Source organism: Choloepus didactylus, chromosome 7, assembly GCF_015220235.1.
Source record: "Choloepus didactylus isolate mChoDid1 chromosome 7, mChoDid1.pri, whole genome shotgun sequence".
Classification (NCBI taxonomy): domain Eukaryota; kingdom Metazoa; phylum Chordata; class Mammalia; order Pilosa; family Megalonychidae; genus Choloepus; species Choloepus didactylus.
This window is the reverse complement of record NC_051313.1, coordinates 115,757,005-115,784,810: the sequence shown is the minus strand read 5'-3', so window position 1 is coordinate 115,784,810 and position 27,806 is coordinate 115,757,005. Positions and strand designations below refer to the sequence as shown.

At 36.1% G+C, this 27,806-nt stretch overlaps 1 protein-coding gene across 1 annotated transcript in view; it reads right to left on the bottom strand.

The window, feature by feature from the left end:
- Nucleotides 1–27,806, bottom strand: part of SRPK1 (SRSF protein kinase 1) — a 155,721-nt gene that overhangs the window by 55,749 nt on the left and 72,166 nt on the right. Inside the window, 6 exon segments of the mRNA XM_037842409.1 lie at nt 169–334; nt 1,108–1,214; nt 10,924–11,011; nt 12,884–12,971; nt 16,578–16,686; nt 17,695–17,813. Coding sequence (XP_037698337.1) covers nt 169–334; nt 1,108–1,214; nt 10,924–11,011; nt 12,884–12,971; nt 16,578–16,686; nt 17,695–17,813 — 677 coding nt within the window.

Sequence of the window (27,806 nt, the reverse complement as noted above, 5' to 3'; positions counted from 1 at the left end):
TAAAATAAGTTTCTTGAAGGCTATGACTATTTCTTACACAAAAGTATTTGCTGTTTTTTATTGTTTAATAAATGACTGGTGTGTTACTTAATTTCCTGGTAATAGACTAAGAATAAGAATTTCTCTGAACAACTTCTAATACAAGCAAAGCCCCCCCAAAAAATATACCTGCAGATCCGGAAGGTGGAGGAGCTCCAGATCGTTGCCATTCGGTAGCCTCTGCAGCCAGCCGCCGAATGTATTGCTCATTCACTGATAACAAGATGTTTTCTGGTTTAATGTCAGTGTGGATGATGCGGCACTTGGTGTGTAAATAATCCAGACCCTGTAAGACCTAAATGGGAACAGATCAGTAAAGACTTGCAAACAGAATACAAGTCTTTCTGGAGAAGGAAGAAATCACAGTACAAGATTTAAAAAAAAATAATAACTGTATGACAGAGTTCTTCATAGAGAATAAAGCATCTTTTTTAAAGCGCAAAGAAATGTTTCCAGAAAGAGTAATTGTAAACTTTACAAACAAAACCAAGAGTTTATAATAATGAGTTTTTCCAAGTTTTACAAAGCTAATGCTATTTGAATATATCCTTTAAGTACATTATAAAGACTGAGAATAAATGTTCAAAACATGTTTGAATCATGTTTGAAATGTACATGATTGAAAGAGATTCAGATATCTTCAAATTCAAATTTCCTCACTGAAGAAGAAATGAGGTCTCTTGCTTCTTTCCACCAAAGCACATTACCCAAACAAATTATTTGCCCCTTGAAATATTTTTATATTCCTAACGGTAAAATTCTATGCTGTATATCAAAGGCTATTTAGAAAATTAGAAAATGCCCACAAATAATGTTTTATAAAGAGATGGTAATAATTTGACATAGGGATTCTCTATTAATACATAATTAATGTTTGCAACCAAAGTCTGGCACCTTAGACAACTTCCTCTCTATTAATTATTATTTGAGATGAACCTGAGGAAAAATGATTATACTAAACATTTAAAAACAGAGTAAAAACAATAAACCCACATAAAATGGAATTGGAAACTCCTGACACTTTAAGAAAATAAAAAATCTTCACATAAAAAAGGCTGAGATACATACTTGCTGAATAATTTTTTTGACACAAGGAAGTGGGAGCCCCTGATAATTTGATTTGATGATCCACTTGAGCAGATGATGGCCCAAAACTTCAAATACCATGCAGATATCTAAAGGTTTGTTAAGGATAAAAGGGAAGGCACAAAAGAACAGCAGTAAGACAAGATGTGTTCCATCTTTTTTTTTTCAATATAAAAAGCTGTAGAGCTTGACAGAAAAAATATGTAGCTATCAATATTCTGAAATTCTAAAGGCTAGTGCTATAACCACTGAAAACGTTCCCCGAAAAACTCACTGGAAAACATCCAGAAAATTCTGTGGGTCCAGTTTACTGATATAACTAGTGAAAGCATTAGGTTTAAGCTATTGATTAGATTCAGGTAAAGCACTTTCTACCTTAATGTCAAACTAATGTAAAGGGTAAAAAGTCCTACACTCAATAGGTCTCAATCTAGTTTCACTATAAGGACAACCAAACTCCACCTTAACTATAAAAGACAATGTACCAAAACATAATCTAAAAAACACAAATCTCAACATTTTTTCAAAATAGAGAACTGACTTGCTTTATTAAGCTCTGTAGTTTATAAAACTAATTTTGATTCTAGTGCCACCATGTGTTCTTTTTATGTATGGACATCTGATCACACTATGTAGCAGGAATAATCTTTGAGCCTAGTAGTGTATAAGGCACTACAAAGATTTTGGGAATAAGATGTTGATGGCTTCCACCCTCAGATGCTTCTCCATAAATTAGAAAGTCAAGATATGATACTTAAGTAATTTCAAATAAATTACATGGGAAAAAACAAGATGGATAAGGGACCTATAGATGAAGAGAGACAAAGAGGAAGCAGGGAACTTTTTGGGGTGATGGAAATATTCTATGTCATGACAATATTTGTGGTTACACTACTGTACACAGGTATGAAACCTGCTCAAACTGTACATTTAAAAGCAGTGTATTTTACTGTAAGTAAATTACATCTCAATAAATTTGACAAAAAGGAAATAGAAGAGATTAAGCAATATTATCAACCAACCATTTTGATCCTGATGCAAATAAGCATAAACAAACTAAAAGAACGAAAAAAGTATGAGACATCTGAGAAACTGAAACAATGATACTTGATGACTAAGATACTGGTCCCAATTTTTTTTAGGTACAACTGTGTTGAGGTTATAATTATAGGAGTCCTTGTCTTTTAGAGATATATTCTGAAATAATTATAGATGAAATAATATATCTAAGATTTACTATAAATTATCAGGAAGTACAGACAAAACAAGATTGGCTATGAGTTGATAACTTTTGAAATGTTTAATGTGAATAAGGAGATTTATTAGATTATTCTATTTCTTATGTGTGAAACTTACCATAATGGGTTTTTTAAAAACACAGAAAAATAAAAATAGAATATTTTAAAGCTATTCTCTAATATCCTTCAACCTTAACTTTGATTTGTTGAGAAAAGCATTACAAGTTGATAACATTATGTTGTGTTAATGTGTAAGCAGTAACATAAAAATGACCACACATTAAATAGCTAAAAATATAAAAGGATAGATACATGCAATATTACAATGAGTTGACAAGAATATGATAATTAACTGGTTAAAGAGCAAAAGGGAACAGGCAAACAGCATGGGTGAGAGAAGATTGATAAAAGGTATAAAAATAGAGGAGATCATCGAGTGTCCATGGAAATAGAATGAACCATCTTGTACTAATGCCTACAGTAGCTATCTTTCTAGCGTGGGGTCCTTTATATTTCAAAAGGAGAAAGGACAGTGCTCCACAGAGAAAGCATGATATCAAGAGATAAAGAAAAATAGGGACATGTATTTCCATGCAAGTATGGAGAGATGGGGGATAGGAAAATGACACAACTCATTAATCCTTAACACAGTACTCAGTTATATCCTTTACACTCTCTAATAGCAGCACATCATGCAGGAGCCAAGACAATTGGGAAACAAGCAGGAAGAAGGTTGGAGAGAAATGACTAAGGAAAAAGGGGAAAAAGAATAAAACAGGGACCACAGAGACAGAAACTACAGAGATATCACCTAGCAATTCTTGAAAATATCTTGGGACTTGAAATTCAAATATACTAAGATATTTCAATGGTTTAAAAAAAGCCTTCTTACAGGGACCTAAGTTCTCAGAAAACCAGGGTGGAACATAGCTACTGAAGAATGCTACATATAAAAGGGACCCCAGGGGGAATAAAAGGAGACCACAATATAGAAATGCTGGCATGAACTACTGTGCCCTCATTAAATTTACTTTCAGTTGGCTGGACAAACTAAAGACAAAACAGACTTTTCTGAAGTGACCATATCTGGCTCGCCTGGGAAGCAGGATACCCTAATAGGGAAGAAACAGGAGGCAGAAAAGCCTCAGAAAAAAAAAGGGGGGTGGGGGTAGGATGGAAGGAAGGCATTTACACTGAACTGCTGTAAGATAGGGCGGGTACCAGAACTGAAAAGTGTAAGGAAAACAGGGCACTGAGTGAAGGAGAGAATTCAAACAAATGATAGGAGCTGGGGAGAAAATTCTGCAAAATACACAAACAGAATAGATCAAAATTCCCAGAGAAGGAACAGAGGAAAGGAAGCTCTCTCCTGGAGGGGAAACAATCGCACATAAAGGGGAAACTTAAAAATTGCACTGCATATCCAGGGTCAGAATCAGATGAAGAAGAGCTGAGAAAATCTAAACAGTTAAACACAGCTATTCTAAAGTCTATTCCAAGCATCAAAGCAGAGCCTTGACATAAAGCCAATCAACAATAAACCCTAGACAAGAGAGAAAAATGGACCTTCAGAGTTAATTTATCAAGAGAATCAGATGCCTAGATATCAGGAAAAAAATACAAGACATACTAAGAAACAGGAATATATGGCTCAGTCAAGGAAACAAAACATTAGAGGAGACTGAGAAGTTGTAACAACTAATCAAAGATGTTCAAACAAATCTGAATCAATTCAAGGAGATGGTAGAAAATATGCACAAAGAGAAAAAGTATATGAAGAAGACAATGAGTGAGCATAAAGAGGAATTTGAAAGTATAAAAAGAAACAAATTATGGGTATGAAAGGCACAACAGAAGAGATTAAAACTACACTAGAGGCATACAATAGCAAATTTGGACAGGCAGAATAAAGAATAAACAAACTAGAAAACAGGGCAATTGAAATCTTACAGACAGGATAACAGAGAAAAGAATGGGAAAAACTGATCGGGGACTCAGGATTTGAATGGCAGCACAAAGCATGCAAACATATACCTCATGGGTGTCTCAGAAGGAGAAGAGAAGGGAAAAGGGGCAAAAAGAATATCTGAGGAAATGATTGCTAAAAATTTCCCAACTCTTATAAAAGATATAAATGTGCAAGAAGCACAACATACTCCAAACAGAATAAATCCCAAAAGACGTATTCCAATATACAACCTAATTAATCAGAATGTCAAAAGCCACGGTTAAGGAGAGAATTCTGAAGGCAGCAAGAGAAAAGCTACTTATCGCATACAAAGTAAGTGCAATAACATTAAGCAAAATTTTCTCATCAGAAACCACGGATGCAAGAAGGCAATGGTATGATATATTTAAGGTACTGAAAGAGAAAACCTGCCAGCCCCCAATTTTTTCTCCAGCAAAACTGACCTTCAAAACTGAGGGAGACTTTAAAATATTCAGAGATAAGCATAAACTGAGAGACTTCATAAACAAGAGACTTGACCCATTAGAATTATTAAAGGGAATTCTTCAGGTTGAAAGGAAAAGACATCACCAGTAAGGGTAACGAAAAGGGTAAATGCAAAACCAAACAGTACCGGATCCTCAATACACAACTCTATTCTTTAATTCATTAAGAATTAGAATACAATTGAACAAGAAAAAGGCATATTTCCTGATAACAGACATGCAAAATATCAAGTGCTTAAGTGGGACAAAAACAACATAAAGAAGGGAAACAGGGATATGTAAGCAGAGATCATGTATGCTACTGAAGCTAAGCTGGTACCTTTTTAACCAAAAAAGAGCTGGGGAAGCCAGACTAATATCAGACAAAATAGACCGTAAGTCAAAAAGTCTTATAAGAGACAAAGAAGGACACTATATATTAATAAAAGGGGTGCTCCACAAAGAAGAACTAAGAATCATAAATATTTACGCACCTAAACTTGGTGTCCCAAAATACATGAGGTAAAACTGAAGGGACAAATAGACACCTCTACAATAACAGGTGGAGAGTTCAATACACCATTCTCACCAATAGATAGACCATCTAGACAGAAGATCAATAAGAAAAAAGAGAATTTGAATAATATGATAAATGAACTATAGCTAACAGACATAGAGAGAACACTGTTCCCCAAAACAGCAGGATATACATTCTTTTCAAATGCACATGGATCATTCCACAGGATAGACCACATGTTGGGTCACAAAACAAGTCTCAACAAATTCAGAAAGACTGAAATTATACAAAGCATCTTCTCGACTAAAATGGAATAAAGCTGGAAATCAACCAGCAGAGAACTGGAAAATCTAAAAATAAATGGAAGTTAAATAACACTCTCTTAAACAAGCTGTGGGTCAAAAAAGAAATTACAAAGGAAATCAATTAAGTATCTTGAGATAAATGAAAACAAGAACACAACATATCAAAACTTATGGATGCAGCTAAGGCAGTGCTGAGAGGGAAATTTATAGCCCTAACAGCTTACATTAAAAAAAGAAGAGCTAAAATCAAAGACCTAACTGCACACGTGCAGAAATGAGAAAAAGAACAGCAAACTAACCCCAAAGGGAAGCAGATGGAAAGAAGTAAAGAGAGAGAGAGAGAGAGAGAGAGAGAGAGAAAATTAATAAAGCCAAAAGTTGGTTTTTAGAAAAGGTCAATAAAATTGACAAACCCTTGGCTAGACTGCTAAAGAAAAAAAGAGAAAAGATGCAAATCAAATCAGAAATGAGAGGGGGAACATTACTATTGACCCCATAGAATTATATAAAGGATCATAAAAGGATACTATGAACAACTGTACGCCAATAAATTAGACAACCTAGATGAAATGGACAAATTCCTATAAACAGACAAACCACCTAAACTGACTCTACAAGAAATAGAAGACCTCAACAAACTAATTACAAGTAAAGAGATAGAATCAGTCAGCAAAAAACCTCCCTACAAAGAAAAGCCCAGGACCCAGGTGAATTCTAGCAAGCATTCCAAGAAGCATTAATACCAGTCTTGCTCAAATTCTTCCAAAAAACTGAAGAGGAGGGAACACTGCCTAACTCATTCTTTAAGGTGATCGTCACCCTAATACCAAAGCCAGATAAAGATAGTACAAAAAGGAAAAGTAGAGAGCGAATTTCTCTAATAAATATAGATGCAAAAATCCTCAACAAAACACTTGCAAATCAAATCCAACAACGTATCAGAAGAATTATATACCATGATTAAGTGGGTTTTATCCCAGGTAGGCAAGGGTAGATTCAACATAAGAAAAGCAATTAATGTAATACACCAAATCAACAAAACGAAAGAAAAAAACACATGATCATCTCAATTGTCCACTGTCACCACTGTAATTCAACATTGTATTAGCCAGAGCAGTTAGGCAAGAAAAAGAAAATAAAAGGCATCCAAATTGGAAAGGAAGAAGTATAACTTTTAGTATTTGCAGATGACATGATGTTATATATGGAAAATCCCAAACAAGCTACTAGAGCTTATAAATGAGTTCAGCAAAGTGGCAGGATATAAGATCAACTCGCAAAAATCAGCAGTTTCTATACACTAGTAATGAGGAAGCTGAGGAGGAGCTCAAGAAAAAAATTTCATTCACAATAGCGACTAAAAGAATCAAGCGTCTAGGAATAAATTTAATGAAAAATGTAAAGGACTTCTATACAGAAAATTACAGAACTTTGCTAAAAGAAATCAAAGACCTAGATAAACGGAAAGACATCCATGCTCATGTACTGAAAGACTAAATATAATGAAGATGTCAATTCTACTCCAAGTGATTTACATAACCAACACAATTCCAATCCAAACTCCAATAGCCTTCTTTGCAGAAATGGAAAAGCCAATCAAATTTATTTGGAAGGGTGAGGAGCCCCGAATAGCCAAAACCATCCTGAAAAAGAAGAATGAAGTTGGAAGACCCACACTTTCAACTTTAAAACTCATTACAAAGCTACACGGGTCAACACAGGAGAGTAATGGCACAAGGATAAATACACCAAGTTCAGAAATACAGCCTCAATCTATGGGCAACTGATTTTTGACAAGGCTGCCAAAGTCTACTCAACTAGGAAAGAACATCTCTTCAACAAGTAGTGCTACAAGAACTGGATATCCACAGGCAAAGAATGAAGAGAGACCCCTATCTCATACCCTATATAAAAATTAACTCAAAATGGATCAAAGACCTAATATAGGAACCAGGACTATAAAACTCCTAGAAGAAAATGCAGGGAAACATTTTCAGGGTCTTATGTTAGGCAAAAACTTTACATTCAAAGTGCAAGCAACAGAAGAAAAATAGATACATTGGACCTCACCAAAATTATAAACTTTTGTGCAAAAGCATCTATCATGAAAGTAAAAAAAAAAAAAAAAACAAACAAAAAAACAAAAAACCAACCTACTCAATGGGAAAAACTATTTAGAAATCACATATCTGATAAGGGTTTAATATCCAGAATATATAAGAAACCCTACAACTCAAAAAAGACAAACGACCCAATTAAAAACTGAGCAAAAGACCTAAATAGCCATTTATCTAAAGAAGATATACAAATGGTCAAAAAACACATGATAAGATACTCAGTGTGCTAGTTTGGATGTATTATGTCCCCCAAAACTCCATTATCTTTGATCCAGTCTTGTGTGGGCAGGAAACCTATTGGTGTTGATTGAGTTGCAGACTTTTGATCGGATGTTTCCATGGAGCTGTGATCACTCAACTGTAGGTGAGATCTTTCACTGCATAATTTCCATGGAGGTGTGGCCCTGCCCATTCAGCGTGGGCCTTGATTAGTTTACTGGAGCACTATATAAGTTCAGACAGAAGGAGTAAGTTTGCCACAGCCAAAGAGGGGCACTTTGAAGAATGCATAGAAGCTGAGAGAGTAGCTGCTGATGAGAGACAGTTTGAAGACAGCTGTTGAAAGCAGACTCTTGCTCCGGAGAAGCTGAGAGAGGACAAACACCCCAAGAGCAACTGAAAGTGACATTCTGAACAGGAGCTATGGCCTAGAGAGGAACATCCTGGGAGAAAGCCATTTTGAAACCAGAACTTGGAGCAGACACCAGCCACGTGCCTTCCCAGCTAACAGAGGTTTTCTGGACACCATTGGCCATCCTCCAGTAAAGGTACCCAATTGTTGATGCATTACCTCGGACACTTTATGGCCTCGAGACTGTAACTGCGTAATCAAATAAATCCCCTTTTATAAAAGCCAATTCAGTTCTGGTGTTTTGCTTTCCAGAAGCATTAGCAAACTAGAACATCATTGGCCATTAGGGAAATGTAAATCAAAGCCATCATGAAATACCATTTCACATTCATTAAAATGGCTACTATTAAAAAAACAGAAAAGTGTTGGAGAGGATGTGAAGAAACCAGAACACTCATTGCTGGTAGGAATGTAAAATAGTGCAGCAGCTGTGGAATATGGTTTGGTGGTTCCTTAGAAAGTAAATTACCATGATCCTGCAATCTCACTTCTATGTATATACTCAAAAGAATTCAAAGCAGGGACTTAAACAGATATTTGCCCACCAATGTTCATAGTGGTATTATTCACAATTGCCAAAAGATGGAAGAAACCCAAGTTTCCACCAACCAGAGAAAGTAAATAAAATGTGATAAACACACACAATGGAATATTATGCAGCTATAAAAAGGAATGAAGTTCTGATACATGTGACAACACAGATGAATCTTGAAGACATCATGTTGAGTCACATAAGCCAGACACAAAAGGACAAATATTGTATGATCTCACCGATACGAAGTAATTACAATAAGCAAACTGATAGAGTCAGAATCTGGACTACAGGTTACTAGGGTCCTGGTTGGGGATAGGGAATGCGGAGTTAATACTTGAGTAGTATAGAGCTGCTATTTGGGTTGACTGTAAAGTTTTGGTAATAGATGGTGGAGATGGTAACACAACATTGTGACCGTAATTAACAGCAGTGAATTATATATGTGACTGTGGTTAAAAGGGGAAATTTTAGTTTCTATATATGTTACTAGAATAAAAATTTTAAAAGACGACAACATGGGACAGTACAACAGTGAGCCCTATTGTAAACGATGGACTACAGTTAATAGTACAATTATAGTTAATAGTGTAATTATAAAAATGTTCTTTCATGAATTACAATAAATATACCACACTAATGCAAGATGTTAATAATAGGGTGATATATGGGAACCATATTTTATGTATTTTATGCAGGAATTCTCTGTAAACCTACAAATTTTCTAATAAAAAATTATCATGAAAAAAAAAAAGCCTTCTTTCTTAGAATCAAATAAAGGCACTCAATATTACTGAGGAGAGTATTTAGAATATTTCTGCAGTTTTATTTTAACCTTTCTAAATTAGTATAGAAATTTAGCACAGCAAACACTATTAAGATTAAATAATGGGGAGAGAGAATCTAGTGATCATTGTGACTCCTTATACAGATTCTTTCTTAGTATAGCCTTCTTCTTAACACTTTGAAAACACAGAAACAGAGATACAAACTAAGCCATCTACAAATTCACCACAATTGGAACACATCCTGTTTTAAAAATGGGATGACTCTTGTAGCAATTTTCCTTAGAGATGTGGGAATCTGTAACACGTATTTCTCCAAGGAAATGACTCACAAGTAACTTCAGAATGATACATAACATCTTTCCACATTATCACCTGCTTTCCTTCCTTTCTCATCCCTTCTTTCTGCCTCTGTTCAAATCTCTTCCCATAGTCCACATAAAACTACAGAGCTATATGTAGCCTGTCTCCTTAAAAAAACAAAAAAAAAAAAAAAGAAAAAGGAAAAAAAAAATCAGCACTGGCAATTAAGAATGTGTTAAAAGAAGCTAAACATGCAAGGTAAGTAGAACGGTATATGAAATACCTTTTCTCGTACATCTTTAAATAGTTTACAAACAGGTAATTTTGTATTCTCCAATCTAACTGAGATTCTATTTCATCTTTCACTAAAAAATCTGATAATCTTTATAACCACAGCCGTTACAGCAAAATTTCAGTCATTTCACCATGTCACTTTGATAATAACAAATCAGTTAAGGTTCCTTTTAGCTCAAAATTCTAAAACACCAGGTATAAACAAAACAAAACAGTTTGTTTAGACTATAGGCATAACCTTACATGCACAGTCCCCTCATCGTTAAGGCTTGGTGAATAACAAATATAGTGATGCCTTAAATTCTTTGTTTAGTGTGGTATTTCTCATTAACAGTTATTTCTTTAAAATTTCGGTGCTAAAACTAATAAATCTCATAGAATCTTTACTTAATTATATAGGAATATTTTCTAAAAAAGTTCTTTTGACTTCAGTTAAATCTGCCTGAAGTCAGAGGAAAAAACCCTAAAGTGTACCTTGAAAAAATCAAACCATACAAAGACAGACATTATTCACTTCTGTTTAGAAGTTTACAACACAGGAAAGTAATTTTATTACAGTTTGATTTGAGAAAAAACATCAGCGCAATCTTTCAAATAAAGTTATTACATGACTAATTTTCAAATATCTTCTTTAAAAGGATACGGGTTCCATTAACTCCTGATATTTTAAAGTCATCTAATAGTTGAACAACCATTTCTCTGTTTGGATCATTAGGGTCTGAATCACGAACCTGTGGTGGAGAAGAGAAAGTATTTAGAGAAGAGATAGTATTTAGCCAAAGGGAAAGCATGGATTAACTGGCATATAATTGTGCCTAAGAGTCTCCCCGAGTGCCTCTTTGTTGCTCAGATGTGGCCCTCTCTCTCTAACTAAGCCACCTTGGCAGGTGAACTCACTGTACTTCCCCCACGTGGGACCTGACTCCCAGGGGTGGAAATCTCCCTGGCAACACGGGATATGGCTCCCGGGGATGAATCTGGACCCGGCATCGTGGGATTGAGAACATCTTGACCCAAACAGGGAAGTGAAATGAAACAAAATAAAGTTTCAGTGGCTGAGAGATTTCAAGTAGAGTCGAGAGGTCACTCTGGTAGACATTCTTATGCACTATATAGAAGTAAATACCTGAAACTATCAAACTCCAACCCAGTAGTCTGGACTCCTGAAGATTGTATAACAATGTAGACTACAAAGGGTGACAGTGTGATGGTGAAAACCTTGTGGATCGCACTCCCTTTATCTAGTGTATGGATGGATGAGTAGAAAAATGGGGACAAAAACTAAATGAAAAACAGAGTGGAATGGGGGGATGATTGGGTGTTCTTTTTTTACTTTTGTTTTTCATTCTTATTCTGATTCTTTCTGGTGTAAGGAAAATGTTCAAAAATAGATTGGGGTGATGAATGCATAACTATATGATGGTACTGTGAACAGTTGATTGTACACCATGGATGCCTGTATGGTATGTGAATATATTTCAATAAAACTGAATATAATTTAAAAAAAGGGGGGGGGGAAGCATGGAAACAAGCCAAATTGGTGGGGAGTGAGAGGCATGTGGCTGAAGGGAATACCTGTTGCAAATATAACAAAGGATTAATAACTCAAAATAAAGAGCTCATACAAATTTGTAAGATATACTAAAATTTCAATAGCTCAGTAGGCAAAGAATTTAGGTAGTCCACAAAAGGAAATATAACAAGGACTATTTTTCTAATTCAACCATTTTACTGCTCAACATGTGACCCCCAGATTAACTGATGGTTATTAGGCCAAGGGGAATTGAGGAGCTTTTTTTTGCAGGATGCGAATCAACACTAACCATATTGTTTATTTAGCTGACTTTTTTTTCATAGAAAACTTTCTCAATGAAGGACGCAGCATGTTGATTTACTTTTTGGAACAAAGTTCTTATCATCATACAGACTAGCACTTCTGAAAGGTATTGCCTTAGAGTTCTCCTGGTCAAATACCCTCATTATACAAATAAAAAATCTAAGACTCAGAAGAAATAAAATGGTGAGTTTGAGGGCATACAAGATACAGATGGGCCTAAAACTCAGGTTTTCTAACTCTTGAGTTTAAGCTCCTTCCATCACACTGTATCCTCCTAATTTACAACAGAATTGAAAAGAAACTCTTGATTAAAATTTACCTAAATTTTAGGTATATGCAGAATTAATAAATGTAGCATTTCTTTTTATATTATGCATTTTTACAATTTTTGTTTTTAGCACACAGTAGATGTTACATATTCCTTCAACCAACCTTCCTTTTAACCATAGCAGGAAAGAAAAATATTTATGGCAGTGCTACCTGGTAAATAAACATGTTCAATAAACATTTTGGTTTTATTGGAGAGTTTCTTATGGTGTGGGGGGGGGGGGGCGGGGGGGTGGATCTGATCACAGCACATCATACCAGTTCTCTACCACATGCACTGAATGTGCAAATACTGCAGCTTCCTCTACCTCTTTAAAGATGTTGGCACTTTAAGGTAAAAATTAGCCATGCTAAAGAGCCTACCACATGGTATGTCTTAATTCAATAAACTTTTTCATTCATAATGCTTTGCAGTTCACACATATGACCTAATACTCACTGATTTCAGCAACCGGATTTCATCTAGTGCCGTTTCAGTATAATGCTCAGCACTTTTAACTACTTTCATTGCCACAAACTTCTTCCCCCTATGAAACAAACAAAGGCAATTAAAACTAAATATCCTGCTCTTACTTTGGGAAACCAAGATTTAACTATAACTGGCAGACAGTGAGAAACATACAAATACTGATTTCCTGTTTCCCTGTACCCAAACATGGGTTACATTTCTATGGGTTTGCTCGTACCTATTAATAATACTATGTGACCAGATTTAATTTACAGGAAGAAAATCTGTTCTCAGATGTCAGTCACCTAACAGTTTGTCCAAGTTAAAATCCACCTTCTGAGTATAGAATATAGAATGTTCAACAGGATTGATGATATAGATCCAGAAGTAGATAGCACAATAATGTGTGATGGTACCACAATATTGTATGTACACTGAACAAAGATAACTGTGAGTAAAGTTGAAAGAGGAAGGCTAGGGGTACGCAGGACACCAGAAAGAAAGATAGAAGATAAAAACTGGGAGGGTATAACTTAGCAAAATCTAGAATGGACAATGACGGTGATTAAATGTAGAAATCTAAGAAAGTTTTTACATGGAGAATAAGTGAATGTCATCATTGCAAGGTATTGAAAATGGGATGGTATAGGGGAAAAATACAATCAATGCAAACTGAAGTCTATAGTTAACAGTAACCCTGTAATATACTTCCTTCAATTTAAACAAAGGCTATATACCAAAGCTAAATGTCTACGGGGGGGGGGAGGGGCAAGTGGTATAGGATTCTTGGTGTTGCTGTATGACCTTTTTACTGTATTTTATTTTATTTTATTTTAATTTTTTCTTTTATCCTTTTTATTATTCTTATTTTATTTTATTTTTTCTGGAGTAATGAATGTGTTCAAGGACTGATTGTGGTGGTGAATGCACAAGTATATGATGATACAGTGAGCAACTGATCATACACCATGGATGACTGTATGGTATGGGAATGTATCACTATAAAATTGCAGGGGAAAGAAAACAAACAGAGAGATACAGGTGTTGGAGAAAACATGGAGAGAGGTATTCACTGTTGGTTGGGAAGCAGAATGGTACAGTAGAATGGAGGGCAGTGTGGTGGTTCCACAACAAGCTACATATGGTGTTATCGTAAGATCCTGCAAACTTATTACTGGGAATATACTTGAAAGAACTGAGAGCAGGGATATGAATGGACTTTTACACACTGGTGTTTATGCCGGGAGTATTCACGATTTGCAATGGATGGAAGTGGCCTAAGGGTACACTGACTAATGAACAGAATGGTGAACTATGGTGTTTGCATTCAATAGAATACTGAACAGCTGCAAGAAGGAATGAAGTTGTGAGAAATGCAACTAGGTGAATGGATCTTGAAGGCAACATTTTGAGTGAAATAAGCCAGAAACAAAAGGCAAACATTGTAATGCCTTACTATTATGGACTAAACTATAATGTGCAAACTCTGAGAATTGAATCTTGGAGCACAGGTTATCAGGGGAAGGCTTATGGTAAAGGTCCCTAGACTGTAAGCACTTACAGCAGTCATATCTGTTCCTGAGTTGTAATGATTACCTCTAAATTCTGAGATGCTGAGCTCTTTTATGTATAACCTGGTCTGTCCCTAGAATTTTGAGTATCTGTGTGACACCCAAGACTCAGAGCTTGAGTTTGGCAGCTATGAATGTCCGTATTATCCCATACAGCAACTGTAAAAAAATCTGAAAAAGAGTTCAGAATTCAATCAGACATACAAATGAAGTGGATCTGGTTAGGACTAAGGCAAGTCAGACTAAAAGGTAAAGGACGATGTTGACTGTGTTTTAAAACTTCAAATTCTGTGTGAGACCAAAGGACAATATGTTTACTTGGTGCAAAATCTATATTGTCTGTAGCACACCAGATAATTTAACTTGTATAGTCAATTTACCTAAACACCATAATCACGTGGAACTTTGAATAGGGAGTGAGATCTTGTTGGTTTGTACAGATTAGGGTGAACCCTGATACATCCCAAAGTAATTTGAGTAGAAAATAAAAATGTATTTGCAAAGCCCTCGCTGAAGGACTGTGGGAAAATGTGGAAATAGTAAACTTCCCCACCTGGGGAATTACTGATATTCTCACAGGCACTGGGGACTACCAATTTAGAAGGCTGAGCCCTCGATCTTGGGGCTTGCCCTTATGAAGCTTGTTACTGCAAAGAAGAGGCTAAGCCTACTTATAATTGTGCCTAAGAGTCACCCCGAGAGAACCTCTTTTGTTGCTCAGATGTGGCCTCTCTCTCTAAGCCAACCTGGTAGGTTAACTCACTGCCCTACCCCTACATGGGACATGACTTCCAGGGGTGCAAATCTCCCTGGCAAAGTGGGACATGACTCCTGGGGATGAACCTGGACCTGGCATTGTGGGATTGAGAAAGGCTTCTTGACCAAAAAGGGGAAGAGAAATGAAACAAAATGTTTCAGTGGCTGAGAGGTATCAAATAGAGTCAAGAGGTCATTCTGGAAATTATTCTTATGCATTATATAGATGTTCCTTTTTAGTTTTTAGTGATTTGGAATAGCTAGAAGGAAATACCTGAAACTGTTAGACTGCAATCCAGTAGCCTTGATTTTTGAGGACGATTGTATAACTATGTAGCTTACTTGTGACTGTGCAACTGTGAAAAACTTGTGGCTCACACTACCTTTATCCAGTGTATGGACAGTTGAATAGAAAAATGGGGACAAAGCTTAAATGAATAATAGGGGAGACGGTGGAGACTTACTTGTATTTTTATTCTTGTTTTTATTTTTATTTTTTGAAGTAATGAAAATGTTCAAAGGTTGATTTCTGTGATGAATGCACAACTATATGATGGTACTGTGAACAACTGATTGTACACTGGATGATTGTATGGTATGTGACTATATCTCAATAAAACTTAATTTAAAAAAATCCACCTACTGAATGTCTATCTGAATCCCGCATAAAACCATGAAATGGGGATAAGTAAGGAAAAGAACTACCAATTCAGAAGTATCCTGTATATCTGAATGGCAAAGGCTTAAAAGCCATAGTACTTTCCTATAAGAAGTCAGAAGAAATATTTGGGTGAAAATAAAATGATAAAAATCACAAAAATCAAATGATAAAAAGTATATAAGTGCATACTTAGTAATTACTATCACATCAAAGACAGAAAGTACACTTTTAGGTAAACATTCAATGTTAAAAGATATTTTTATTGCCTGTCATTTTATACAAGAAAAATTTTAGACTGCACGGCTGAACAAAATAGAAGAAAATAAATAATTTTACATAGCTTGGTCTAGTATATTATCTAAAAATTTAATTAACTCTGGTGAGAAATATTAATTTACATACCATACCTCTACTGAATTATTTGTAATGCTTTGAACTTGGATGCTCCAAATGCTTTATGTATATTAATTTAATCAATCTCCTTTCTCTAAGCTACAGAAGCAGATATATCTTAATGATTTTTCACAGAAAGTGATTTGCCAAATAATATAACGATTCTTGTCAACAATAAAATTCTAATAAAGAAATCAGTTTAGAGCCAAGACTGCAGCCTGTAACATCTCTGGAAAATCAGGCAAAAACATTTAGGCATCGCATAAACTAATGCTTTTTTGCAGGATCACTAACTAAAACTTACTGAATATCCCATGACAACCACACTGTTGAAAAGTGTCCCCAGCCCAGCTTTCGGATGACATGGTATCTCCCATTGAATAGGTCTCCGATTTTCACAAGATGATAACCTCCTGGAAGAAACAATGAAAGGAATATATTAACTTAATCAGAAAAAGGAGGATGAGAAACAATCTTTTAAATAGTAAGGAAAGGTATCTTATATCCCATTTTATAACATCTATGTACCTTTTATCAACTAAAAATTGTTTCTTCTATACAATCAATTCAAAGAAGAAAATTTTCATAGCCAAATCAGTCACACCATATTACTGAGCTCATGTTACAAAAGAAATAAGCTAATGATTTAGATTGAACCAATGATGCTTTGTAGAGCAGCCAAAAGTTACTTTTTCTCAAAGTTTATATATCACAATATTCTTGCCCTTCAATATTTCAACAGATTTATCTACACACATAAATTCATTTGTAGTTGCAGTCTTGGAATGTTTTTCAGGAGAGAGATTAATGAATTCCATTTATTAGCTAAGACCAAAACAAAGCAACAACAATAACAACAACAACAAAGGCAGGCCTCAAAAGGCTGCCAAGAGAATTGGGAATCAAGGTATTTTTAACACCTTTCTTTGCCTGCTGAGAAGAGGGTGTAATATGTTCTGTTATTACATAAGTTCCTAACAAAGGGTCCTGGAAAGTCTCATAAAGAAACAGAAAAGACAGAAGGCAACTTTATGATACAGTTTAAACACCTGTAATTGTAACTCTAGTTTAGTTTATTTTAGTAGTCAACACTATCAGAAAACAATGAAAAGGTATTAGCATTTTATAGATGGCTTTTATTTTATTCTCTTTGCTTAATACATTTCTGACATTTTCTAAGGTAAATACATATTATCATTTTTAAAGAGTAAGAAAAGGTAAAAATAGATTTAATCTAAAACTAGGTTTTAATAAACTCAGTTAAAATAACAACAAATATTGTCTCCTATATCTTAGAGAAAGGAAAGTAACAAGGACAAAGCACCAAAGCTATGCTTAGATGGATAGATCAAACATCCAAACAAGAAGCTACAAATAGATGGATCATATGTTACTTAATACCTCCTTTCAGAAAGCCTTACCTTTACAATAATCATTGGGATCCTCTTGCTCATCATCATCAGATCCTAAGATCTCCTCCTCCTGCTCTGGTAGATCACTCTCAGAGTAGGGAGCAGAGCCTCGATGCTGAGTTTCAGATCTAAGAAATGACAGAAATATGTTTATTCCATATGGACAGAAGAAAATAGGCCTTTAAGAAAAAAACATCATTATAATCTCTCCCACCACAATCTTACAAGTAACATAAAACAAAATATTATCTAGTGGAAGCCTAGGAAAGTGTTACCTACAGCTTTACCTCCTGTTGGGAAGGGACTGTTTTGCCTTTTTTTTAAAGTCAGTATATGGATTATTGCTGAGGACTGTGGAAAGATGGTGGAGTAGGGACTTCCAGAAATCAGTCTCTCCACCACTCCACCAAAACAACTACTGACCTGGTAGAAACTGTCTGAATAAACTATTTGGAAGCTCCAGAGTCTAGTAAAACACTGTTCAATCTCCACGGAGCAGCTAGAGGAAGAGGCTAGCTGGTAAACTGCAAGAAATAACAGTGAATTCCACCCTCTTTGCAGTGGCTACCATCCCCCTTCCCCCAGCCTTAAAACAGGCAGCAATGGGGACTGGAGCTCAGGCTCCTGGTGCCAGGGTGGGACATAAAGACCTAGTCCTCCAAACTCCAGGTATGTGTGGTCTGATCACAGATCTCTAGTTATGATCAGCTACTTCAGATCCCTGGGGGCCGCTGGCCCCACTCTGAGGGTGGCCATTGTTCTAACCCCACCCCTAGGCAAAGGTGGCAGAGAAGTCTTAAAGACCTTCCTCAAAATTATGGGAAACAGTTAAAGGGCTGCATTAACTGGGAAAGTGCTTAATCAAGACAACATAAAACCCACAAAAAAAACTCCTGGCACTGTTGCTGGCCCCTTCCTAAACCCTCCACAATGTGGGGTGGTGCCATCTTACGCTCCCATTGTGGGTCCCTGGCCCTGTTCCAGAAGGAGTGGAGTGGTCCCTGTGTGCATACTGGGGTGCATATAAGTCAACAATTATTTATCCTGTGGAAGTCTGAGAGACTGAGTTGGGTAACTTGTCTCAGGCTCCCCAGTCCAGAATTTGTACTGAGGGCAGAAAAGTGGCCTGCAGACAGCTGGGATAGTGTGAGAAACAATTAACTTGAGTGGCCCAGGGCAAAGGACTACCTGCATTAAGTTACTCAAAAGAGTACCCAGGAAGGAGTGAAAGTCTGTTTCAAAGGAAGTAGAGAGGGCATTCATCTGAATTCCTGTAAACAGTAATTGGGGAATTCCTAAGACTTTCAACAAGCAAAAGCCCAGGACAAGACACAAGCTCAGATAAGAAGGGCAAATGCCCTTCCCATGTGCCTCAGGCTGATATTCTTGATAAGAGGACTGAGCCCTGAAGGAGATCACTTGCCAAAGCAGAGGCAATTTGCAAAGGCAGTGATAGATGCTTTTTGCTTTGGTTTGCTCATTGTACCTGGGCACAATTTAAGAAACAGACAACTGAGGGACTAAATTCCAGAGTTAACACCTCAAAATATACAGTGTGCAACAAAAGATTACAAGACAAACAAACAGGAAATGGCCCATCCAAAGGAACAAAATAAAAATCCTGAAACCAATCATAAAGAGGACCAGAATTTGGACCTACCAGGCAGACTCTGGACCTACCCGTCATTTGGGGGGGGGGGGGGAAGACCCTCAATATCTTCAGAGATAAAGGAAAACACAGAAAAACTAAAGATTATGAGGATCCTCAACAATAAATGAACAAAACTTGAATCTCTATGAGATTCTCAATAGGAACGAAACAGAAATAATGGCATTGAAGTACACAACTGAAATGAAAAATTACCTAGACGTTTCAAAAGCAGATTGGAGGTAGCAGAACAATCAGTGATATCAAAGACAAGACAACTGAAATTATTCAGGCTGAGAAGCAAAAAGAAAAAAATAATAAAAAAGAACTAACAGTATTATATGAGTCCTAGAAGGAGAAGAAAGAGACAGAAGGAATATTTAAATAAATAATGGCAGAAAACACCCCAAATTTGAGGAAAGACGTGAACCCCAAACAGATAAACTCAGAGAACCACACCCAGACACATAGTAGTCAAATTGCCCAAGGCCAAGGATAAGGAAAGTTCTGAAAGCTGCAAGAGAAAAGCAATGAATTATGGATAAGGGAATCCCAATGAGATTAAGCACCAATTTCTCATCAGAAACCCTGGAGACAAGAAGGCAGTGCTAAAAGAAAACAACTGCCAAACCAAGAATTTTATGTCTGGCAAGACTTTCTTTCAAAGATGAGAGTGAATGAGAGTAAGACATTCCTAGGTAAGCAAAAGATGAGGGAGATCATTATCATTAGAACTGCCCTAGAAGCAATGCTAAGGAAGTTCTTCAGATTGAAAGAAAAGGACATTAGACGGTAAAGCAAAGTGGCATAAAGAAATAAACACTTCTGGTAAAGTTAACCAAATGAGTAATTAATAGCCATTTTATTTTTTGGTATTTAACTCTATTTCTTATAGCTGCTAAAATGCAAACGCTTGAAAAGCAATGATAAAGCTATGGGGTTTTAGATGTATGAAGATAATTTACAAAAAGCACACACACAAAAAAGGGTGGGAAGATGGAGAGGTAAAAGAACAGTGTATGTATATGCTACGGAAGATTAGTTGGTGTCAAATGATATATGATTATTACAGATTTAGGATGATAAATTTTTATCCCATAGTAACTGCAAAAAAAAAGAAAAATATATTCAGAAAGAAATGAAAAAGAGACTCAAAATGGTACAATACAATAAACCAAATAAATATGGAAGCAGACATTAACGGAAGAATTGAGGGTCAAAAAAGCTGTAAGACTTACAAAGACAAAATAGTAAAATAGCAGAATAAACTCTTGCATTATCAGCAGTTACTTTAAATGTAAATGGATTAAACACTCCATTCAAAAGACACAGACTGGCAGAATGGCTAAAGAAACATGATCCAACTGTACGCTACATAAAAAAGTATCACCTTAAATTGAAAGACACATGTAGGTAGAAAATGAAAGAATGAAACTATTTATATTTTATAAAATATAGAAAAATATACACCATGCAAATAATAATCAAAAGAGAACTGGAGTAGCTATGCTAGTATTAGATAAAATAGACTATAAGTGAAAAACTGTTAGGATGGACAAAGAAAATCATATACTGATAAAGGGTCAATTGAACAAGAGGACATAATAATTAGAAATATATATTATATGCACCTAACAGAAGAGCCCCAAAATATGTGACACAAACTTTGACAGATATGAAGGGAGAAACAGAAGGTTCTACATTAATAGTAGGAGATTTCAATATGCTACTTTCAACAATGGATAGAACATTTATGGAGAAGATCAATAAGGAAACAGAAGATTAAAATGATACTTTAAACCAGCTAGACCTAACAGACATATTTAGAACACTTCATCCAACAGCAGTAGCATACACATTCTTCTCTAGTGCCTGTGGAGCATTCTCCAGGATAGAACAAATGTTAGATCACAAAACAAGTATCAATAAATTAAAAAAAAACTGAAATCACACAATGTACCTTCTCTGGCCTCAATGGAATGAAGCTAGAAATCAGTAACAGGGAGAAATGGAAAATTCACAAATATGTGGAAATTAACACATTCTTCAACAACCAATGTGTTAAAGAGGAAATCACAAGTGAAATTAGGGAATATCTTGAAAGAAAAGAAAATGAAAACACAGCATCAAAAATTTATGGGATACAAGCAAAGACAGTGCTGAGAGACAAATTTATAGCTCTAAATGCTTATTTTAAAGAAGAGAGAAAGACTTCAAATCTTTCCTAACCTCAAAACTGGAAGAACTAGGAAAAAAGCAAACTAAACCCAAAGTGAGCAGAAGGAAGGAAATAACAAAGATTAGAGCAGAGATAAAAGAAACATTAAAAAAAAAAAAAGAATCAACAAAACCAAAGTTGATTCGTTGAAAAGACCATTAAAGTTGACAAACCTTTAGTTAGACTGATGAAGAGAAAAAAGGAGGACACAAATGACTAAAATCAGAAATGAAAAGGGGGACATTACTACTGACTCCAGTGAATAAAAAGGACTATAAGAGGATAATATGAACAACTGTATGCCAATAAATAAGATAACCCCAAAGATATGGACAAATTCCTAGAAAAACACAATCTACCTTCACTAAGAAGAAACAGAAGATCTCAACAAACCAATTACTAGTAAAGAGATTGAAAAATCAGTAATCAAAAACCTCCCGGAGAACCTAAGATGGCGGCTAGGTGAGACAGGGCAAAAAAACACCTCCGTGAAAAGTACTAGATAAAAACCAGAAAGTGACCCAGAATACCAGTTTCAGCAATGCACCAACTGGAAAAGGTCTGCTAAAACCACAGGGACCATGCACTTGGTGAAACTGGGAGTCTGCATCCTCAAACGACTGAGTAAGTCAGCTGAAAGACCTGCGGCCAAGCTGCGGTGTGGGGAAACTGGGGGTTGGCGTGTGGACACAGACTAGTTCTCTTAAAAAAAAAACAAAAAACAAAAAAAAACCAAAAAAAAAAAACAGGAGCAGGCTGTGCCAACCTCTCAGTGTCTGGCATGGAAGATAGACCGCTGCTGATTCCCTCAGGGCCGGGGGGCAGAGGGGAGAGCCAAAAGGAGAAAGAAACCATGCTGCTTGCAGCCGGCTCCCTGGCGGGCTGGAAACACTCTTGCCTGGGGCCATACGCACACCCCAGAGCCGCACCAGGAAACCCAGTGTGACGGGGAGTGTATCCCACAGGACCACACACACGCCACAATATCAGTCATGGACAGTGGCCTTCGGTGCATACACAGCTAGTTGTCCTGGAGCTGGGAAGGCAGAGCTGTGCGAAAAGTGGGGGTGGTGGAGACACCTCAGTCAGCCATTTTTGCATCAGGCTGGGAACACCCCTGCACGGCCCGGCGGCCTGGGGCTTCCTTTGAGGGACAGCGCACACTTCTGATGTAGCACAGCCTTCCCTCAGCAGAGGTCCTGAAAGATCACAGCTACCAAGCAAATCAAATGCCAAGAGGCCAAAAACAACAGAAAATCTTAAAGCATTCGATAAAACCAGACGATATGGAGAACCCAATCCCAAACACCCAAATCAAAATATCAGAAGAGACACAGTACTTGGCACAATTAATCAAAGAACTACAATCAAAGAACGAGAGCATGGCACAGGATATAAAGGACATGAAGAAGAACATGGCACAAGATATAAAGGACATAAAGAAGACCCTAGAAGAGCATAAAGAAGACATTGCAAGAGTAAATAAAAATTAGAAGATCTTATGGAAATTAAAGAAATTGTTGGCCAAATTAAAAAGACTCTGGATACTCATAATACAAGATTAGAGAAAGTTGAACAATGACTCAGTATCCTAGAGGTCCACCGAACAGAAAATGAAAGAACAAAAGAAAGAATGGAGAAAAAAATCGAAAAAATTGAAATGGATCTCAGGGATACAATAGATAAAATAAAATATCCAAATTTATGACTCATTGGTGTCCCAGAAGGGGAAGAGAAGGGTAAAGGTCTAGAAAGAGTATTCAAAGAAATTGTTGGGGAAAACTTCCCAAACCTTCTACACAATATAAATACACAAATCATAAATGCCCAGCGAACTCCAAATAGAATAAATCCAAATAAACCCACTCCAAGACATATTCTGATCAGACTGTCAAATACTGAAGAGAAGGAGCAAGTTCTGAAAGCAGCAAGAGAAAAGCAATTCACCACATACAAAGGAAACAACATAAGACTAAGTAGTGGCTACTCAGCAGCCACCATGGAGGTGAGAAGGCAGTGGCATGATATATTTAAAATTCTGAGAGAAAAATTTCCAACCAAGAATACTTTATCCAGCAAAACTCTCCTTCAAATTTGAGGGAGAGCTTAAATTTTTCACAGACAAACAAATGCTGAGAGATTTTGCCAATTACAGACCTGTCGTCCTACTTCAGAGACTAAAGGGAGCCCTACTGGCAGAGAAACAAAGAAAAGAGAGAGAGAGAGACAGAGAATTTTAACAGACATATATAGAACCTCATATCCCAAATCACCAGGACACACATTTTTCTCTAGTGATCACAGATCTTTCTCCAGAATTGACCATATGCTGGGACATAAAACAAGCCTCAATAAATTAAAAAAAAAAACAAAAAACAAAAAACAATTGAATACAGTCAAAGCACATTCTCTGACCACAATAGAATACAAATAGAAGTCAATAATTTTTGGTTTGTAACGCCACTATTTACTTCCTACATGATATAAAATACACAAACTCTAATGACAAATCAGTGGTTTTGGACTCAATGTAAAATACGTAAGTTTTGAGAAGAACTATATAAAGATGGGGGAATGGAGGAGTATAGGATCATAGTTTATGTGTCATATGGAAGTTAAGTTGGTATCAAAGAAAAACAAGATTGTTATGGATTTAAGAGGTTAATTTTAAGCCCCATAGTAAACACAAAGAAATTAACAGAGAATATGACCATAGAGATGAAGAGTAGAGTATGGGTTATGAGAAGTGGGGGAAGGGGCAATGGGAAGTTAAGAAATGACTGTAGGGTTGCTGTTTGAGGTGAAGGGAAATTTCTAGTAATGGATGGTGGGAAGGTGATAGCATTACAACATTCTAAATGTGATTAATTCCACTAATGGAATGCTACGGAGGGGGTGGAATGGGAAGATTTAGGCTGTATATATGTTTCAACAATTGAAAAAAAAAAAAAAAGACAGTCTAAATGGATGACAATTGAACGCCAAGGATGATCCTGGATGGGATCTGAGGATGGAGGACAGGAGGCTCAAAGGAACACAGTTGAGACATAGGAAAAAAAAAAAAAGGAAATAGAGAATGTAAGCTTTGTATTAATGTTGAATTTCTTGCACTTCTTAGCTGCGCTTAATGGGATTGCATAAAAGAATGTTCGTGTTCATGGGAATCGTATATGTGAATTACAGTGTTTTTAAGGATGTGTGCAGCTTGCTCTCATGTTCAGAAGACAGAGCAATAGATGATGGATGATAGGGAGGGAGGGAGGGAGGGAGGGAAAAAAAATGGTGGTGTGACAGCATGTTAAAGTTGGTGGATCGGGGTATCGGGGGAGGGGGTCAGGGTATGCTGGAGTTCTGTGTATGGGGTCTGTATTGTTTTTGGAACTGTTCCTATAACTTTGAATTTATTTCAAAATAAAATAAATAAATAAATAAATAAATAAATATTGCCTCAAGGGAAAAAAAAAAAATCTCCCAACAAAAAAAATCCAAGGACCAGATGGCTTCATAGGTGAATTTTACCAAACATTCCAAGAACTAACACTAATTCTGCTAAAATTATTCCAAAATGCCAAAGAGAAGGGAACCCTCCCTAATTCATTTTATGAGGCCAAAAACATCCTCATACCGAAGCCAGATAAAGATACGAGAGAAGAAAATTACATACTAGTATCTTTTATGAATATAGGTGTAAAAACATTCAACAAAATGCTAGCAAACCAAATCCAACAACATATTAAAAGAATTATACACCACGAACAAGTGGGCTTTATCCCAGGTATGCAAGGGTGGTTCAGCACAAGAAAATCAATTAATGTAATACACCACATTAACAGAAGGAAGGCGAAAAAAACACACATGATCATCTAAATTGATGCAGAAAAGGCATTTGACATAATCCAGCACCACTTCTTTATAAAAACACTTAGAAAACTAGGAATAAAAGGAAGCTTCTGCAACATGATAAAGGGCATATATGAAAAATCTACTCATAACATCATACTTAACGATGAAAGACTGAAAGCTTTCTCTCTCAGATCAGGAGAGAGATCAGAAGACAAGGATGCCCAACGGTCACTGTTCTTAGCATTGTACAAGAAGTTCTAGCTAGAGCAATTAGTCAAGAGAAAGAAATAAAAGGTATCCAAATTGGAAAAGAAGAAATGAAATGTTCCCTATTTGCAAATGACATGACCCTGTTTATATAAAATCCTGAAAAAACCTACACATAGCTCCCATAGCTAATAAATGAATTCAGCCAAGTGGTGGGATCCAAGATCAACACCCCCAAATTAGTAGTGTTTCTATACACTAGTAATGAACAATCTGAGGAGGAAATCAAGAAAAAACAAACAAACAAACTTCCATTTACAGTAGCAACTGAAAGACTCAAATATTTAGGAATAAATCTAACCAAGGATATAAAAGATGTGTACAAAGAAAACTAGAAAACACTGGTAAAACAAACCAAAGAAGACCCAAATAAATAAATGAAAGGACGTTCTGTGTTCATGAATTGGAAGACTGAATGTTGTTAAGATGTCAGGTCTACCCAAAGTGATTTACAGATGATTCCATGCAACCCTAATAAAAATTCCAACAGCTTTCTTTGTAGAAATGGAGAAGCCAATCATCGAACTTACATGGATGTGCTAGAATTAAAAAAAAAAAAAAAAAGTTGAACTGTATAAACAGTGATACTTCAGTTAAACTATAGATACAGATAATAGTACAATAATAAAAATGTGCTTTCATCAATTGCAACAAATGTACCACACCATTGCAAGGTGTTAATAGGGTGGTATAGGGATTCCTGTATTTCAAGCATGACTTTTTAAGCCCACATCTTCTCTAATAACTGATGGTAGCACAAATACGCTGAGAGTGTAATTAACAGCACTGAATTATGTGTGTGATTGTGGTTGAAAGGGAAGGTTTAGAGTCAAGTATGTCACTAGAAGGAAAGCTAAAGGATAAAACATGGGACTATATAACACAGTGAACCTTGAGACGGATGATGTCAGTGATAGTACAAATATAAAAAAATGATCTTTCATGAACTAGAACAAATGTTACTACTACAAGGAGTTAGTAATTAGTGGTACATGGGAAAAACTGGACCTATTGCAAATTATGGACGATAGTTAACAGTAATATTTTAATACTTTTCATCAACAGTAACAAACATACCATCCCAATGCTAGTAATAGTAGGGGATAAGGTGTATGGGATGTTTTATTTTGTTTTGAGTAACGAAAATGTTCTAAAATAGATTGTGTTGATGAATACACAACTATGTGATGATACCATGAACCATTAAGTCCATCAACTTTGGGTGGATTGTACAATGTGTGAATATATTGCAATAAAACAGCTTAAAAGTAAAAAAAAAAAAAAAAAAAAAAAAAAAAAAAAGCTTATATGGAAGGTGTGTTAGCTTGAAGCTGCCATGTACCCAGAAAATCATGTTCTTAAACTTAATACATTACTGAGGGTGTAGACCAATTGTGGGTGGGACATTTTGATTAGGTTATTTCAATTGAGATGTGACCCACCATTAAAGGTTGGTCTTAATAATGCTTACTGAGTCCTTTGTAAGAGAATAAAGCACATTCAGAAGCAAGAGAGAAACACCCAGAGAAGTTTAGAGAGAAAAAGCCACAGATGGAGAAGCCAGAAGCTAAAAAACAAAACCTGGGAGAGAAGGACCAGTAGAGGTCATCATGTGCCTTGTTATCCAACAGAGAAGCCCAAGCTCACCGGTAACCAGTCTTTAGAGAAAGTATCATCCTATTGATGCTTTAACTGGGACATTTTCATGGCCTTAGAACTGTTAATTTGTAAGCTAATAAATTTCCATTATTAAAAGCCAGTCCATTTCTGGTATATTGCATTTTGTCAGCTTTAGCATATCAAAACAGAAGCCAAAGCCATCTTGAAAAAGAATGACGTTAGAGGACTCACACTTCCCCATCTTAAAAGTTACAAAACCACACTAATCAAAACAGCATGATACCAGCACAAGGACAGATATGTACAACAATGGAATAGAATTGAGAGCTCAGAAATCAACCCTCATGTTTATGGCCAACTGATTTTTGACAACTGGGCAAAGACTACTCAATTGGGAAAGAACAGCCTTTTCAACAAATGGTGCTGGGAAAACTGGATCTCCATTTGCAAAAAAAAAAAAAAAAAAGGACCTTTACCTCACACCATACACAAAATCAACTCAAAATGATCAAAAATCTAAATGTA